The sequence below is a fragment of the Chiloscyllium punctatum genome, chromosome 44, assembly GCF_047496795.1.
Source record: "Chiloscyllium punctatum isolate Juve2018m chromosome 44, sChiPun1.3, whole genome shotgun sequence".
NCBI lineage: Eukaryota > Metazoa > Chordata > Chondrichthyes > Orectolobiformes > Hemiscylliidae > Chiloscyllium > Chiloscyllium punctatum.
In genome coordinates, this window is record NC_092782.1 from 49,992,972 (window position 1) to 50,011,432 (window position 18,461).

At 37.8% G+C, this 18,461-nt stretch overlaps 1 protein-coding gene across 1 annotated transcript in view; it reads left to right on the plus strand.

The window, feature by feature from the left end:
• The window catches only part of chchd3a (coiled-coil-helix-coiled-coil-helix domain containing 3a), a 237,486-nt gene that overhangs the window by 142,266 nt on the left and 76,759 nt on the right, over positions 1-18,461 (plus strand). Inside the window, exon 5 of the mRNA XM_072562913.1 lies at positions 14,013-14,096. Coding sequence (XP_072419014.1) covers positions 14,013-14,096 — 84 coding nt within the window. The remainder of the gene's footprint in view (positions 1-14,012; positions 14,097-18,461) is intronic.

The following is an 18,461-nucleotide window of genomic DNA, read 5'->3' on the forward strand; positions in this document are numbered from 1 at the left end:
GTCAGTGCCAGATTACCTATCTTCTAAAGCTTAGAATCATACAGCATATAACCGACCTTTCGATCCAACCGTTACATACCTACCATAACCCCAAATTGAACTAGTCCCACCTGCCTGTACTTGACCCATATCCCTGCAAGCAGATCTTATTTGTGTAGTTATCTAAATGACTTTTAAACGTTGTAACTGTACCCATATCCACCACTTCCTCTAGACGTTCATTCCAAGCATGAACCACTTTGTTTTAAATGAAACAGTTGCCCCCATGTCTTTTTTTAAATCTTTCTCCTCTCACTTTAAAAATATGCCCCCTGGTCTTGAAATCCCCCATCCTCGGGTAAAGGTACCTGCCATTCTCCTTATCTTTGCCCATCATGATTTTATACATCTCTGGAAGATCACCCTGCAAACTCCTACACTCAAGTGAAAGAAGTCCCAGCCTTTCCTTATAACTCAAACCCTTCATTCTCAACAACATCCTGATGAATCTTTTCTGAACCTTCTCCAGTTTAGTCATTTCCTTCCGATAACAGGGTAACCAGAACTGGACACAAGAGTGTCCAGACTGGATAAAGCGTTGAGCTGTTAAGAGCACAATAGTCAAGCAGCATCAGAGGAGAAGGGGAGACTCCTGATGAAAGCTTCTGACATGAAACGTCAACTCACCTTTTCCTCTGATGCTCCTTGACCTATTGTGCTTTTTCCAGCTCAACTGTTTATCCACTCTGACTCTCCAGCATCTGCAGTTCTCATTGCCTCAGTACTCCAGAAGAAGCCTCTCCAAAGTCCTCTGCAACCTCAACGTGATGTCCCAACTCTTGGATTCAAAGGTCTGAGCAATGAAGGCAAGCATGCTAAATGCTTTAATAACAGTTATTAAAGCATTTGTCTTTGTTACCCAAACGTCAAAGATTTATGTGCCTGAACCACTATGTCCCTCCTCTTGACAGCGCTATCCAAGGGTATAAGTCCTGCCCTTGTTTTGCTAAAATACAAAGTCTCACATTTATCCAAATTAAACTCCGTCAGCCACTCTTCAGCCAGTTGACCTAATTGATCAAGATGTCTTCGTAATCTTAGATAACCGAAGATTAATGAAAATTGTACTTTCAATCCTTCGATTAGCAGTCTGATGCAATTGGAAGGCTTGCTTGATCATTCAGAAAGCAATTAGTCAACCATTTCGCTATAATCTGAATTTATATGCTAGCCAGAAACTGAGAGCTGATTTGCTTTGCCTACAGGACATTAGTGAATTGCATGTCTTGTTTGCCAACAGTAGACAATGGATTTGTCTTTACTATTAAACTAGCTTTTAATTCCAGTTTCATTACTTGAATTCAACTTCACTATCACAAGATCTGGGCATCATATGGACTGGAACCCATTGTCAGCCAATAATGGTCCCCATTAGTAGCTATTGATTCTTCCATGCTGATCTTCACCCATTTCTTGCCAACGGTCTTCCCAATTCTTTTTCTGTCTCTCTGAGGTCCGTCTCCACCAATTTGTTTTCCCCTCCCCCATCCCATCTTCAGCCAACATTTTCATCGCTAAAATCCATTCAGAGGAAGAATCACTGCACCCAGAACATTAACTCTGCTTTCTCTCTGCAGATGCTCCTCAGCCAGGTTTCTCCAACAATTTGTTTTGTTTCTGATTTCCATCATCTGCAATCTTTTGGGGTTTTTTTCGCTGTCTGCTATAATGGGATAAACGCATGTCCCGAGAGCTAAGCCTCAATCTGTGAATTCCTAACAAAAACCAAAATAGAGGAAGAGTGGCCAGAAGATTTAAGTTAGTGATTTCAGTTGAAGGTGTGGCCACCAGTTGTGGATCATAATCACCTTCTCAAGAGCAATTGGAAATGAGCAACAAATGTTGGCCTTGCCAGCCGTGCCTGTTTTCTGGAATTAGCCAAGTCTAAGTAGCAATCTGGAAGAACGAGAGATGGGAAAAGTGAGCCAAATGCTAATGAAGTAAGGATCAAACGAGTAAGTTGAAGCTATGCTTCAAACATAGCATCTAACAATTTATGAAAGACAAGGAACAATGATCAAACAAGCAAAATATATTTGTCGTAATGTTGTTCATCATGTTTAAATGACTCTTTTCTCTCCCCCACACCCCCATTGAGTTCAATTGTTGTTCATGTTTTTCTATCTCCCATGATAACAATCTTGCTCTTTGATTCACTCATCATGCTATTATGCAAATTGGACTTAATTTTTTGTCTTCATAATGGTTAAATGGCAATATATTGAAATTGAAGTCAATTCATTGTTAAGCTTGTACTGACAGGCGCAATAAGGCTGAAAGAGTTCCTTTATTGCTGAAATTGCCGCGATCATCGTTAGGATAATTCTATTGAATTTCCTAAAGGTTATCATTGGTACTCTTAACTTTATAAATGTAAAATAGTGATTATAAAACCATGCTGGAGACAAATAACTGTAGAACATTTTTTTTAAAAATCTCTTGACAATGTACTCATAGTTCACAAACATTGACAGCCTCTCATTTTTTTAAAAAAAGAGATTTTGTTGTGGTGTTCAGGGATCCTTAATATGGGCAATTTGACAATTCACTGCTTTCATGAGTGAAACAGGCCAGCTTTTGCTGCCAGATTTGATCAGATTGTTCAGCTAGCAGCAGATTAGAAGGAAGAAGCAAGAGTAGTAAAATGGAATTTCAGGATTCAGCCTTTAGTTTTAGTATGTGGTGGAATAAACCATGTTTTCCATATCATTTGACAATAGATAATAGACAATAGGTGCAGGAGTAGGCCATTCAGCCCTTCTAGCCTGCACCGCCATTCAATATGATCATGGCTGATCATTCCTAATCAGTATCCTCTTCCTGCCTTATCTCCATAACCCTTGATTCCACTATCCAACTCTTTCTTCAATGAATCCAGAGACAGGGCCTCCACTGCCCTCTGGGGCAGAGCATTCCACACAGCCACCACTCTCTGGGTGAAAACGTTTCTCCTCATCTCTGTCCTAAATGGTCTACCCCGTATTTTTAAGCTGTGTCCTCTTGTTCAGCACTCACCCATCAGCGGAAACATGTTTTCTGCTGCCAGAGTGTCCAATCCTTTAATAATCTTATATGTCTCAATCAGATCCCCTCTCAGTCTTCTAAACTCCAGGGCATACAAGCCCAGTCACTCCAGTCTTTCAGTGTAAGGTAATCCCGCCATTGCAGGAATTGACCTCGTGAACCTACGCTGCACTCCCTCGATAGCCAGAATGTCTTTCCTCAAATTTGGAGACCAGAACTGCACACAGTACTCCAGGTGTGGTCTCACCAGAGCCCTGTACAGCTGCGGAAGCACCGCTTTGCTTCTATACTCAATCCCTCTTGTTATGAAGGCCAGCATGCTATTAGCCTTCTTCACTACCTGCTGTACCTGCATGCTTGCCTTCATTGACTGGTGCACAAGAACACCCAAATCTCTCTGTTCTTGGTTCTTACTCAGCCCATGGATTTCTGATGGATTTTTTTTCTATTCCCTTTTTTATGACTCGTGGTTGTGATCCTCTTCCTAAATCAGTTGGTTGCATAAGTGGTGTGTAAATGTTTAGAGTAGTGTGCTTTATATACAATAATAAGCCTCATCCTTGAGATGAGACATGAAATTAAGGCTCTGTCTATCTATTTTGTTGTTCAAGATGGGCAGGATATAATTTTTTTTTTAAAATTTGTTTCTCCAATAAATTTGAGTGCCATGCACATTTTGTCTGCAAGCATGACGTACATCAAATTGGACTTTACTGTTGAAAGGTATGGGTATGTCGCCTTTGGGAATCTGCCATGTGATTATAGACAAGCACCTGAGGTGTCAAAGTTATTTTGCCTATGTGTATCCTTTAGTATGTGTTTGTGTCCTATGATGAATACAGTATCTGGATATCTGGTACATTTCCTACATGTTCATTGGTGACTGGACTTCTACCTGGGACCATAGGATTACAGCATTAGGATGTTTAAGATGAAATGGAAAAAACTGGAAATACTCAAGTCAGGGAAACATTTGTGCCAACAAAAACTGGGTTAATGTTTCAGATTGAAGACTTTTACTAAGACTGTTTTTATTTCAGATTTTCAATGTCTGCAGTATCTTGTTTTTAAGTTGGTTGGTTACTGCATCCACTGAAATTTTCATTTTTGTCAGTGAATGTTACCATTGTTTTGAAGTAAGGTACTAATCTCAGTGTGATATGCTTTTGCATCTTTTAGGTATCAGTCCTGTCATGTGCAACTGGGAGAATTATTAGATCAAAGATTGTTCTCCTTAACATCCTTATATGCAGGTGCGAGAGGTTTACACAGCATGAACCTCAAACCAGGCATCTTATAAAGTAGTCTCATGATCAATGACCAACATTTCGTTCATTCATTTTGCAACTACTATACGACTCATTGATGTGCATAATTTCCTGAAAATACAGATTTATTTTGTGGATTTTGCTGTACTAAGTGCTTTATTCACATTTGGGGTAACAAATCATTTTACTATTATTTTATTATTACTTTAGATAATGTTACATTCATAAAAATCATAAAGTAGCCTTATTGCCTCCAAAATATTCTACATTTTTAATAATAAATATTCTGAGTCCTCAGGATTTTGAATGTTACACTGCTGATGAGAACATTTGTTTATATTCTGTGTATTTAGTAATGTGAAGTCATCTCATGATCTTTCCTACCATAGAGTGGTAACTTGAATGATTTAAGAGAATCCCATTTGTTTTACTACATATCAGAAATTGGAGTTCTTTATATAGATATATCAGTAAGTCTGCAATGAAGCACAGGTGTTTTGTCCCGCTTGCCATTTATCTGTCTTGGTCTGTTGTGGTGGGTAATATCACTTCCGGTTCTATTTTTGAGGGGTTGGTAAATGGGGTCCAAATCAATATGTTTGTTAATCAAGTTCCAGACCTCTAGGAATTCCCGTTCATGTCTTTGTTTAGCCTGTCTCAAAATGGATGTATTACCAACCTCTCAGAATTGGCCGTGATATCACCAACAACAGATCACGATAGATAAATAGCAAGTGGGACAGAACACCAGCACTTCATTAGAGGTTTGTTGATGATGTTGGTTGAGAGTGTGGTGCTGGAAAAGCACAGCAGGTCAGACAGCATCTAAAGAGCAGGAAAATTGACGTTTTGGGCAGAAACCCTTCAACAGGATGTTGACCTGGCATGGTGACGAAACATCTGAGAACAAATCTCAGCGAGCAAACTTACAACCTGAGCTACAAATCTTCTCCAAAATAGCAATGTGTAATTACTGTTTGTAACAAAAAATTTATAATTCCTCACTGAAGTCATTAATTTTCAATCTAGAAAGGCTTTAGGCAAATACGATTGGCACTGTTTTGTCATGAGGTAGTTATGCACTGGCTGAGTGGGCTAACTAGCCTGTTTCTGTGTGTAATTAGAATATATCTCATGTAAGCATGTCATTATGTCATGCTATGAGTCATCACCATTATTCTCAAAACCTGTTGGGAAGTATCAGAATGCATGTCAAAGCAACACGAAAACAAAGATGTGAGAATTTGACTTCAGTTTCCAGCAAATACAAATAGCCTATTGAAAACATTGCCTGCCTTTCTGCATTCAGCCAATTATTCCTGTGCAAGTAATTCTTCCTACTCCTGAGCTGAGCTACATTAATAAACCTCTGGGTCCTGGATTTCACTGACTTAACCATAAAGCTCAAATTGAAAGTGGAATGCATCAAAACTGTATTTTGTTATCAAGCAAATGAAAATACAATATATTGTGCAAAAGACAAGTAAACTGATACAGTTTCAGTTTTACATAGTTGTTGCGCCTTTGAGACCTTTTTTTTTAAACACAGGTCATAATGTAGCTTGGAGGTAGAAAATCAGTTTTAAATATTTTCTGTCTTCTGTGTAAGCAATAGATACAATATGCACCATCTTTGAGGTGTAGTCTTGATGAATCAAACATGTGCAAAGTAAGAAATGGAAGCTATTTCCTTGTCGATATTACTAAACAAACCTTCAATAACACACTTGCACATGTATACTACAGCATGAGTAATCTGAACAACTGAATTTGACCTGATTTAACTAAAAAAAAGAGATTTAAATTTTCAATATTTGTCGTCAGTGAAAGAATTATTTGCTTTTTTTCTTATGGCTGTTCTTTTTTGCTAGGGTAGAATTTCATTAATTCTAGCAATCCTCTGGGTACCTTTGCTTGAGACCACTCTTTATTTGTGATTCTGGAGAGTGAATGTAGAAGAGACATACAGTTTATGTCCAAACTTCCTACCTAACAGCTCTTTTCCAACAGTGTCAGTAAATAATAAGGAGCAAAACCGTGTAGTTTTCTTTTCCTCTCCCAAGCTGAGGCAGATCAATTATGCTTAAACTACTGTGCCCTTGCTGACATGAGTGAACTTGTCACAGACTGGAAATTGGAGTCCAGCATCTTTCTGTATAGCTTAGTGCTAACAGAAAAGCATTTCATTTTTGAACAGATCACAAGCTTCAGAAGGAACCAGTGACAGGTAGGAGAATTATTCAACCAAATAACCATTCCTGAATATATGCATTGGAGAGAAAATCAATTAAGATTGATTAAGTTATTTTCATCATGTATGACCCTAATTTGACTTTTCTTAATTTGCATAGACTAAATGTCAAAGTTGTATTCATATCGCGACAATAGGGTGATACATAGAAGACTACAGTCACAATTCTACACTGAGTATTTCAACTCTGCTTTCCCCACAACAATTCTAAAATGTGCAGGTAAAAGTGGAAGGACCAAACAGATAGTTGTGAAGAACAAACTTCTGAGTTAGTAACAGCAAGCAGTAATTCATGCTGAGCTGAAAATGTGTTGCTGGAAAAGTGGAGCAGGTCAGGCAGCATCCAAGGAGCAAAAAGAATTGACGTTTTGGGCATGAGCCCTTCTTCAGGAATGGGTGCTGCCTGACCTGCGCTTTTCCAACAACATATTTTTAGCTCTGATCTCCAGCATCTGCAGTCCTCACTTTCTCCTCGTAATTCATGCTGAGCCTACTAAATCAACATATGGATGAAAAGTTAGAGCAATGGTTTCTTAAAAAAAAAATCCCATCTCGCAATGACGTCATTTCTTCAGTACAAAGCCTTTGCATCATATCCCTCATTAGAGGTTCAAAGCAAAGTGATTTCTGAATTACATTCTTCTGCTGTACTCAGCTAAGAATGATTTTTGTTTTAATTCTTTGAGTGTTCAGTCTGTTTGTAAAGCCCTCATGTGCAATGTCTTTGCAGCTACACTGCAACCTCATTTTCCCAGAACTTCAGTGACACATAATGCTTGATGTGTGTTTAACTGTGAAAAGCGCTGTGCAGTTGATTACAGACTCTGCCCCTTTCAAACGTGAACATTGTTTGGAAAGACCATTTTAAGGTCCATCAATCAAAGCTGTGATTTTACAGCTTAAAGATGGTAGCAATAGGTGCAAATTCAGATGGTTAATTAAGGCGAGCTTCCAAGCAATTCCATGCATGATATTAATTTAACTTTAAGTGGCGTATCTTTCCCAAATTTCCAGTTCACAATTTTGTTGATAATACAGTGATATTTTGTGGACTCTAAAGTAGAAATGGAAACAGAAAATGCTGGAAATAGCAAACATGTCTGACAGTATTTGTGGAAAAAGAAACAGTTCATGTTTTAGATCTGTGACCTCTCTGCAGATGTTGCCAGATCAGCTAAGCATTTACAGAAAGGATTTGTAAATAGGGATGCTCCACTGGGAGCCAATATAACTTAATGACCAAAGAGAACAGAAGGTGATGTATGGACAGCAGAGTTTAGGAACTTCTCAAGTTTTGGGAGGATTGAAGGTACAAGACCAGCCAGAAATCTTTTGGGATGTTGAAATCCAGAGATCCAAAAATATGAATGGCAATTTCAGCTGATGAGTTCAGATTGGAGACTAATCTGCCAATGCTAATAGACTGAAACGGGAGTCGTGGTGATGGCGCATATGTAAGGTCGGAATACTTTGTCTGAATCCAATGTGATTGCCAGACTGGAAACAGATTATTGCTAGGGAGAGCGATTTGTTTACAAGGGATAGGAGTTGAAGTGGGTACCAAAACAATGGCTTTTGCCTTTTAAATAATTAATTTGAGGAAATTTCCAATACTAGCTCTCAGATAGGTAGTCTGATGATTTAGCAACAGTGGAGGAATCGAGAAATGGTAGTAAAGTAGAATTAGGCATAGTGAGTAAACCTGTATAAACTAAGGCTTTACTTTTGGATAATTCTGCTGACGGACAAAATGTAAATGAGAGGGTACAAGGATAAATCCTTGGGAGATGTGAGTGTTTTACCACCTGTATCCTATTCTGAATTCCATTCATAGACTCCCAACAGTGTGGAAGCAGGCCATTCAGTCAATAGAGTCCACACTGCCCACCTCCTACCCTACCTCATCCCTGTAATCTTGGATTTTGCATGCCTAATCCACTTAATCTGAACAACCCGGGGCAGTACAGGGCAATTTAGCCAAGCCAATCCATCCCATCTTTGGGCTGCGCAAGGAAACAAACACTTGAAGAATTCTAGATATAAAAATTGAAAATAACTGATTACCATAAAGGATCCAGGCATCATGTCCTTATTTGATCATTGTTTTTGGTCAATATTTCATCTGGCCATCAATTTTCAGTGTTAAGTAGTAATGAGATTGTTACTGTATGGCTAAAATGAAGCTATTCTCACTTCCACTGGACTAAATATGGACAACAATTAAGAGGAATTGACTGTGAAGTCTACTGGTATATCCTGTGGTCATCAGTGATGGGATATAAATGCAAATCTTTTTTTTCAAGAGTAAATAATATCCCTTGTCAAACAAGTCATGAAAATTAAGATGAACCATCAATGTCATTTTTCTCACCCCTTATTTCATTTTGTGCATTTTTTTATATTAACAATAAATCCTGTTGCAAATAACTTGCCAATTATTTGAATTTTCAAGAGAAAGGATCAGCTACAAAGCAATAGTGCAAATAGAAAAGAAGGAAGAAAAATCCAAAACAAGAGTAATTCCCTCCCTTTGAGTTTAGAATGAGTTTTCAGAGTTTTGGCAGTTATCAGTTCTCCTTTGATATGAGATTGTTGCACATTACCGGGCCATAAGGAAGAGCAAAGAAGAAAAGGAAAAAAAGAGCTTTTTGCATAAATGGACCAAAGTCAGTTGGAAATCAACACAAATTCATAAACAACAACATACACTCCAGGAGGGCTTTGAGTATACTGGAACAAGCCAAGGTCTTCACAAGCAAAAGTGTGAAAGATATGTCAGAACAATGTTTTTCAAATCACTCTTTAACTCCATTAAGTTAAACAGGACTTTGAATTAAGATAAATCTATGCAATGCTCAACATATACAAAATAGTATGTCCTATTCGTTAACAGGCTTTGTACAATCAGCATTCCTGTCACTTCCGGGCAATTAGCAATGGGCAATAATTGCTCAACTTCCCAGGGGTAGCATATGCTGAAAATATATATGTTGTGTCACATTAATTGTATGAACCCGTTCTGTTCAATAAGTATATAAATGGAACTGTTCTTTCCCAGCTTCATCAGCAAGTCCATATCAACTACATTTCCCAGACTGAAGAATACTTGCTTCAATGCAATATAGTGCACAAGCGATTGATGAATTCGCTACAAATTTACAGAATAAAGATATTACATGGTATTATCTTTATAATAAAACTTCTTTTTCTTTCAGTGCTTTAAATCGATTTGCTTCCCATCATGTAGCTGAGTAAAACATTTTTGCTTAATAGTGTAATTTAGGCCAATTGGTTGCTTTGAGACACAATCACCCTGTAAATGGAATGGCAGATTGCAAGCTTTGCTATGCCTTCAACATGCTTATTCATCCAGTTCACAAAAGGTAGTACAAATTATTTTCTTGAATTCTGGTTGGTTCATCCTGTAGCACTTAATTCTTATTGCAAACTCACGCTCACAACTGAAGTGCCAGTTTCAGATCATTTAAACACTCAGTATTACCTAATTTATTTTCTAAGTCATGTTTATATTTGTGGAAAATGTGATCAAGCTTGAATTCTTTTCATTAAGTCAACACTTGAAGAGCTTCATTTACATTTGGATTTTATATGGTGAAGTAAAACCACTGCAGTATCTTTTTTTAAAGATCAGCATTTGTTATCTTCAAATTGAGATGGAAAATTGATTTTGGTGAGTAGATCCACCTATGATGCTGAGCTGTTCAACAGAAGAAGGTCCAAATTATTCTGAGGTAGCCAGCAAAGTCTTGAGGAATATCTCAATGAGCTTCATAAGCGAGGGAGGCAAATAAATACAAGTTGTATTTCTGATCAGTAACCAATGACTGGTGCTAGGAAAGGTGAATCTCTGGTGGGAACAGCTTCAAGTTTAACTGTAATTTACGCCACACTTTAATGGTTCCCAGATGAAATGTAGCCACGTGAGTGAATAATAAAATTGCTCTCAGCTCTGAACTGGAAAACTCCATCTTTGCTTTGAATTTCCATCTTGACCTACTTCATATGCTCCATCTCAAAACTTTGTTTTTAAAAGACAGGCTCTCAATTGTTGCTTTCAGAGGAGGAATATAACAGAAATGAGGAACTAAATAAGTTTTTGCTCTTTGCTAAGTGGTTTTGTACTATTTGGTTTGTCTTTGTCCCAAAATGATGATCTAGATTTAGAAAAAGTTCATTATAAACAACTTCAGAAATTTAAATAAAAACAAATTACTGAAGATGCTAGAAATCTGAAATGAAACAAAGTACTGAAGAAATTCAGCAGATCAGGTTGCATCTGTGGTTGAGATAGATGTTGGCAGTTCTGATGAGTTTCTCCATTATGTTGTTTTATTCCAAACCTTCAAACATTTTTGTGCCTTTTCTGATCATTCAGAAAATGTTAAGGTGATTGTCCCTCCTTTTTGTGCATAAGGATAGAAAGACAGAAAACATGATCAAGGTCGGCCATTTGGCCCATCACACCCATTCTATCATACACCTTTGTCACCTTCATCTTTGAGAAATCTGCCATTCTCTTTCATGAGCATATTCAATCACTTAATCTGCACAAGTTTTTCTGTGATAGAGAATTCCATGAATTCACCACTGTATGAAAACATTGCTCCTCATCTTAATCCAAAATGGGCCATCACTTATTCAGAGCCATCATCCATCATTGTGCATCCTGTGGCCAGTGGAAATGTCATCATGTCACAGACGCTCTTTATCACAGCATCCAGTCTGTTCAGCCCTGTCAGAATCTCACATGTTAGAATGACATCTCCTCTTCTTCTTAACCCTAATTAAAACAGATCCAGTTGATCAAATCTTATCTCTTATACAATAAATCTGTCATCCCAGGAATAAGTCCATTGAACCTCTGCAGCCCTCATTCTCTGTCAAATACATCCTTTTATTGGTAAGGAGACTAAAACTGCACATAATACTGCAGATGTGATCACACAAAAGCCCTCTACAGCGGCACTGCAAAACCCTTGCTCTTGAACTCAAATTCTCTTGCAATGAAGGCCAGCATTCTTTTTCCCTTCCTAACTGCTTGCTGCAATGCATGTATACTTGTAATAACTAATTCACAAGGACAGACGAAATCTCTTTGTTCATCAACCTTTAAATAGTACTCTCTTATTTCCTTTTTCTCTGTTTCTACAACTTCATGTATATCCATAAACTAGATCTGAATTTTCCCACTCACTCAACTTTAATCACTACTTTTAGTTTGCATCAATGTCTCCCTTTAATCTTGCAGCTTTACGTCCTCTCATGTCTAGTATTCGAGGTCGGGTAATATGATAATTTTGTGGCAACAGGCTGGGAGCCCAGTGGTTCCAAGTTCCAGTCCCATCATGACACGTTGTGAAACAGAGTTGAGTAAGTCTGATAAGTGCCAGCTTATTATTTGAGAGCATAAAACTGCTGAACTACTGCGCTTTTCTTGTGATATGTGGTTGACTTTAGGATCATAAGAAATAAGAACAGGAGTAAGCCATTTGGCTCCTCATGTGTGCTCTGCCATTTGATAGGATAATGACGGAATCTGATATTCTTTGCATCCATTTTCCTGTTCTTTGCTTGTAACCCTTGATTTCCCCTACTGATCAAGAATCTATCCATCTCAGCCTTAAATATACACAAAGGCATTGCCCCCACAGCTGTCTCTGGCAAGTTTCAGACACTTTCAATTCTGAGAGAAGAAATTCCTCCTTGTCGCAGTCTTATCCTTAACCTGTGCTTTATAGCCCTAGATGTTTCCCTGAGTGGAAACATCCTCTCAGCATTACCCTGTCAAGCCTCTTAAGAATCCTGTGTGTTTCAATAAAATCACCTGCAATTCTTTTAAAATCTTATAACCATCTTCAGAAGATTCTTATCTTTCCCTCAGGACAATTTGAAGTGGACAAAAAATGTACTTTGTCTCATGTCATCTACATTTGGTGAATTTCTTAAACTATCACTTGCGAAGTATTTGAGCTTAGCTGCATAAATGTCTGACTAGAAAAATGGAAAGCACAAGACCTGTTCATTGTAGTCCAAAGAAAAATTAATCAATTATCAGGTCCATCGGAGTGCAGAGTTGGGCTTTGTAAGATTCAATCTCTTCCTGTTCATTCCATTCTTTGTTGTACATCAGAATAAGCATTTTCAGGAGGGCGCTACAAGGTGTTGCCATCCTTGGATTAAATGCCAGTCCATTGGTGTCACTGTCAGATAGTGAAAAAGTAAGGTCAAAAGCCTTGGGACAAATTTCTGCCGTTGTTACTAATGTAACAGAAAAGCTGAGAATACTAGAAATACTCGAGGTCTGTGTGTGGCATCAGTAGCAACAGAAACAATTTATGTTTCGTGTTTTCGTTCTCGAAGATATGTGGGTTTGAGTGTCACAGCAACTGGAAAGCTCAGTGGTTCCCTACACCCCAGGGACTGTAACAGTTCAAGAAATAATCATTGCTTTTTCAATGACAATTTGGAATGGGCAATAAATGCTGTCCCAGTGAGCAACAGTCACATTCGATGAATGAAGAAAAGATGGTGGAGATCTGGCAAAAGGAGGTGAAAGTAATTGGAAATTTGCTGTTCCCTAAACATTGCCTGTGTCATTTATTCACCCATTTCTTTGCAAAGGGATCTGTGAAATTGCTCTTATTAGTGCCCTATTTTTGGAAACAAAATCAAATTGCTGGAAAATTTCAGGTCTGGCAGCATCTGTGGAGAGAAATCAGAATTACCATTTTGGGTCCAGTATATGAGAGATGTGCTTACCATCATTTTTGATTTTGCCATGTTTTATCAAATATGAGTGTTATGTGCATGTCAGAATTAACTAGGAGAAGTTACTGTGCTCAACTACAAGTAAGTTAAATGATTACTGGCTGCATCTGTGTGGATGTTAACTCATTTGTGTTTCACTATCAAGCTCAGTCATTTGTCCAGTCTGTTTCTCCAATTGTGTTGTCATTATTTGATGTTGAGCAAAGAGATTCTTTCAGATTTGACATGAGCATAAAATGTTTCTCATTTGTCATTCCATTGTGCATAATTTTAATGAGTTCTGACTGTAATCTTCCTTTCATAACTCAATTTGAATGGAAGTGCTGGGTGACACTTGTTCAAGCATAAAGCATTGAGTTAGTTTCCTACTCTCTACTCAGAAAAGTAGAGCTCTTCACTGTGTTCTCTGACTGTGAAATCCAAACCTTAAAAGAGAGAATGTCAGAAAATTAACAATCAACTTCATTGTGGTAAATGTGAAACTTTGCAGTGAGCCTTGTGTATCTGCACCACCAACAAATGTGCATATACCGTACTTTGTTCCTGGAATTTAAAGGCACCCAAGCTTTTTAACTGTACAATAGAGGCATGAATTTGTTTACTTGCTGAATTACAAATAACCATCTTCTTTCCACTTTCAGACAAAACAATTGGAAGAAAACGAAAAAGAACTGCAAAAGCTCAATGCTTATTATAAGGAGCAAGTGACCAGACTTGAAGATAGGGTAAGAAGGACATTGTTTTGAACAAATGCTTTTTTTGCTGAAGTTGAGGGAAAGAAAAGCAAACCATATAGCTTAATGCTAACAGCCAAAAGCTGTCTCCAAGCATGTTGTTAAGTTCTGTCCTTCTGAATAAATTGTTCATATTTCACATGATTACCTAAAATCTCATCTAAGTAAACTTTCCAGCTACCTCATTTTCACTGATTGAAATGTGGAGAGGTGAATGTAAAATAGCAGTTTTCAGAAGTAGCACTGACTAAATGGCATTGAATATTATCTTCTTCAAATCTCACTCTCTGCTGATGGATAGTCAACTTTCTTTCTTGGACAAACTTGATAACAATACAAACATGCATAGGACATTAAATTGTTATCTCGTTGGACACTAGCTTATTTTTGAAGGAAATGTTTGCATTCGCAAATCTTTTGTCATTGGGATTATACTGTTAGCTATTAGCATTTGATACATTATCGTAAAATCACACTATCCAATAATCGAACAAAGTGTTAATCTTTCAAGTTCTTATGTTTGTTAAAGTGTGTTTAAAGTCATTTGATGTGGTATGACTGCAATTCCACTCTTGGTTCTTTGGTAACATATAACTACTTTGCACAACTGGGAATACTTCATTATAACTTCACTAAATAGTTCAGAAATGAATGTTTAAATAGCATAATTCTAGGACTTGAATTCTTTTATTGGTGGACGACTTAAAAACTCTGCTATTTGCATTTTCTGTACAAACTTCAGGAAGATAAATACTATTTTGGCCAAACTTTTCATTCATTTCTGTTCATCAGGTGCTAAAGGAACAATAGAGAGCACCACACAGGATGCACACATCTGAAGTGCAGGTGGCATACCTTGCCTTTCGAGATGGAGTGAGGTTTCAGTCGCCTCTGAATTTTTTTTCCAAAATAGCAATATTAATTAAGACGATGAAAAATACGAAGAGTTGGCAATTCATAACTGATGCACCATTCGTTAATGGCATGGTGATCTTCCAATTCAATTCTAGCTTCCTATACTATCCCTGTATCCTTTTGATTCAACTCCTGAGCTGACATCTATAAATTTCAGTCTTCGATGTACTTTGTAACTGAATATCCCCAGCCTCTGGAGGTAGAAAATTCCAAAATTAACAATCCTTTGAATGAAGAACTTTCTCTTAGTTTCAATCCTAAATGACTGAGATGACAGTCTGACAAAACATACTGCTTGCAGTATTCCTGTCAAGCTGTTTCAGAACTTTAGACACTTGAATACAAGCACCTTTTATTCTTCGTAACTGGAAAGTAAAAGCCTAGTCGACTCGATCTTTCATGCCTAGGCATTTGCTCCTCCTTCACCATCCCAGGAATCAATCAAGTGAACTTTCCTCCACTCCCTGTTGGGCAAATGTCTCATTCCTAAGGAAGGATGATCAAAAATGTACTCTGTTATCCAAATATTACCTCGACAAAGCCTTATATAATTACATTGTTATGAATGATGATGTTCCACTTGTTTTCCTAAACACATGCTGTACTTGAATTTCTGTTTTGATTTATGTGCAAGGATACCCAGACTTATCTGCATATCGCCATTTATTTTTTTAAAAATACTTGCATAAAGCTGAATACAATCAATAATTGGCATTTATTTAATGCCTTTTCATCAAGATGCCTCAAGGTGTTCAAACATATTACATGGCTAGGGTATCCTGCTCCTAAAAAGGTATATAAAATACCATGCCTTGATTGTATGTACATTTTTTCCCTTGCTACGTTTTGTTTTTCCAGAACAAGGAGCATTGAGTCATGCTCATTATCTCATATAAGTGAATCCTGTTGAAAAGGCTTGATCTTCTTTTCATCTACAATGTGCTACAATCACAAGTTTAAGCTGTACTAATTGTAAATGGCTCAAAGAAAAGGCCATAAAGATTTTTGAATGCCTTGTTTCTTAGAGAACCTTTAACTGTTTCCACTTCTCTTGCCTTGCCTGCTCCCCTCCTGAACTTAGTGAATCATTTTGGAGCAGTTAGACTAGAGGGGTTCTCAATCCATCATGGCAAGGCATTTTGAACTTCCATCTATACGTTGATTCCTAGAGTAGTGTGGTGCATACTGATGTTCAGTTTCATTTTGGGAGGTGACGCCTCTGTGTTGCAGACATGTTTTGCATTGCTTTTCAAATTACAGGATTTTGGTATAAGCATTTCAATGAAGGTCCAGAAGAATAACTGAAGTGTTGCAAATGACAGTCCCTAAATTCCTATTTCCACCTTTCCCAGGCATATTAATATTTGTGCGTTGCTTCCATACTATTCTCTTTTATCAGCATGCAGTGTTTGTGTTTGTCATGTTTTTTAACAGTTAGTATGCAAGCTTGAATGTGTCTTGGCCACAACCTGTGGGGGTAGAAAATCTCAGCACAGTCAATGCTAAAAGTCATGAACATTACAATATGTCCAGGGACATCTTAACTATCCGTTTTGTCAATGATGCCTCAAGTATTGTCAGGCTGAAGCTGTTCCATTATAAATGAAGATAATGTTGTATCTGTTTGTTGCTGAAGATTGGTATTAGTTAAAATACAAAGGTGATTAACAACAAAAGAATCGGAAAAGTTTGTGCTCTGCAGCAAAAAAAACAGGCTTTGTTTCCCATGCTTTTCTCTAATGTACTGACAGTAGCAAATTACCAGAAGGAAAAATCACTTCTCGTACACTTTATTAAGTCTCAAATAAATCTATGATGCGCAGCACCATCTTCAATGTTAATCAAATGTATTCAAAAGCAATTCAGATGACCCTTCACAACTTGCCTTTCATGAATGATTACATACGAGTTATTTACTAACCAACCAGTTCAGAAATGCTATTACGCACTTCGGGAGCAGGTAAGACTTCAACTCTTCTGGCTCAGAGATAGGGATAATACAACTGTGCCACAAGAGTCCTGTGATTAAACACTATTTTTTGAAATATTGAACCTATTTTTCTAACCAACCAGTTCAGAGATGTTATTACATGTTTCTGTTATTACACTAGGTGGAACTTGAACCTGAGCATCTTTGTCTAGGGACCAAGACATGACCACAGAGTCACAAGAGGGCACCCAAATTCTACTGCACTATGTATTCCCAGATGGTTTCTCATCCAAATACTAATCAAACCTGAGTGTGCTAAGCTACCAAGATCAGATGAGAGTGGGCATTTTCAGACAAGTTACTTAGGTTGTTGATAATATTCAGCTGCTATAATTAAACTATGGACTGATCCATTAGTTCGCTCCTTACGATACATCAAGTCATAAGATCTGTCATTGAGACATAGAGATGTACAACACTGAAATAGACCCTTCGGTCCAACTCATCTGTGCTAAGCAGATATCCTCAATTAATCTCATCCAATTTGACAGCACTTGGCCCATATCCCTCTAAACCCTTCCCTCTTCTTAAACCCATCCAGGTGCCTTTAAAATGTTGTAATTCTACCAGTCTCCACTACTTACTCTGGCAGCTCATTCCAAACATGGACCATCCCTTGCATGAAAAAGTTGCCTCTTAGGTTTTTCTCAGAGGAGTCATAAAACAATCTGGGCTCCGAATCGACTGATTTGGTATGGAGATGAAAATACTGTTTATACATCAACAAATGAGACTTTAGTCCAAAGCTTCCACGTTTTAGAAGTAACCTGCATAATAAAAGAGGAGTGGTCAGTCCTAAAAGCTGAAGTCCTGTTTTCGTCAGTTCAGCAGTGGGCTGTATGGAAACAGGCTGCTAGACTCGTATCTCCTTCTGTCCTACTAACTTCGACCTGTAAGCCTTTGTTTCATTTTTGTTTATTGGGACTGTTGTGTATTTTCGAAACAGCATAATTAAGTCTAGTTTGTATAGAGTTCTGTGGGTATTCTTTATTGTGTTCTTTGTGTTTGATTCCATAATGTTATGAATAAAGTTTTATGTTTTAAAACCTGGTAGTCAACCTAGCTAACTTACCTCAGGTAATTTTTAACTGTACATTTACTGAAACAAATAGCAAAGTTACGGTCTGGGCTGCCAACTTCAAAACGTTTTGAGTGGTCTGGCCAAGTCCATAACAGGTTGGTGGCTCTTTGCAGGGTCTAAACAGCAAGTGGTAGGTGCTCATGTCTTTGTTTTGGGTGTTAGTTTGGTAGGGTAGTCAAAGCTTGGGATAGCAATGGCTCTTTCAGTCACCAAGAGTTTTCCGGAGGTGGATGAGGTGATTTTGGAAGTTTTACCAGAGGTGAATAAGAATTAGCTGCAGGAGTTAGCAGACAAGCTGCATTCTGAGCTGCCGCCTCCTGTGAGGAAAGGAAAGATAATTTCAGCAGTAACTCAGCATTTAAATTTGCTG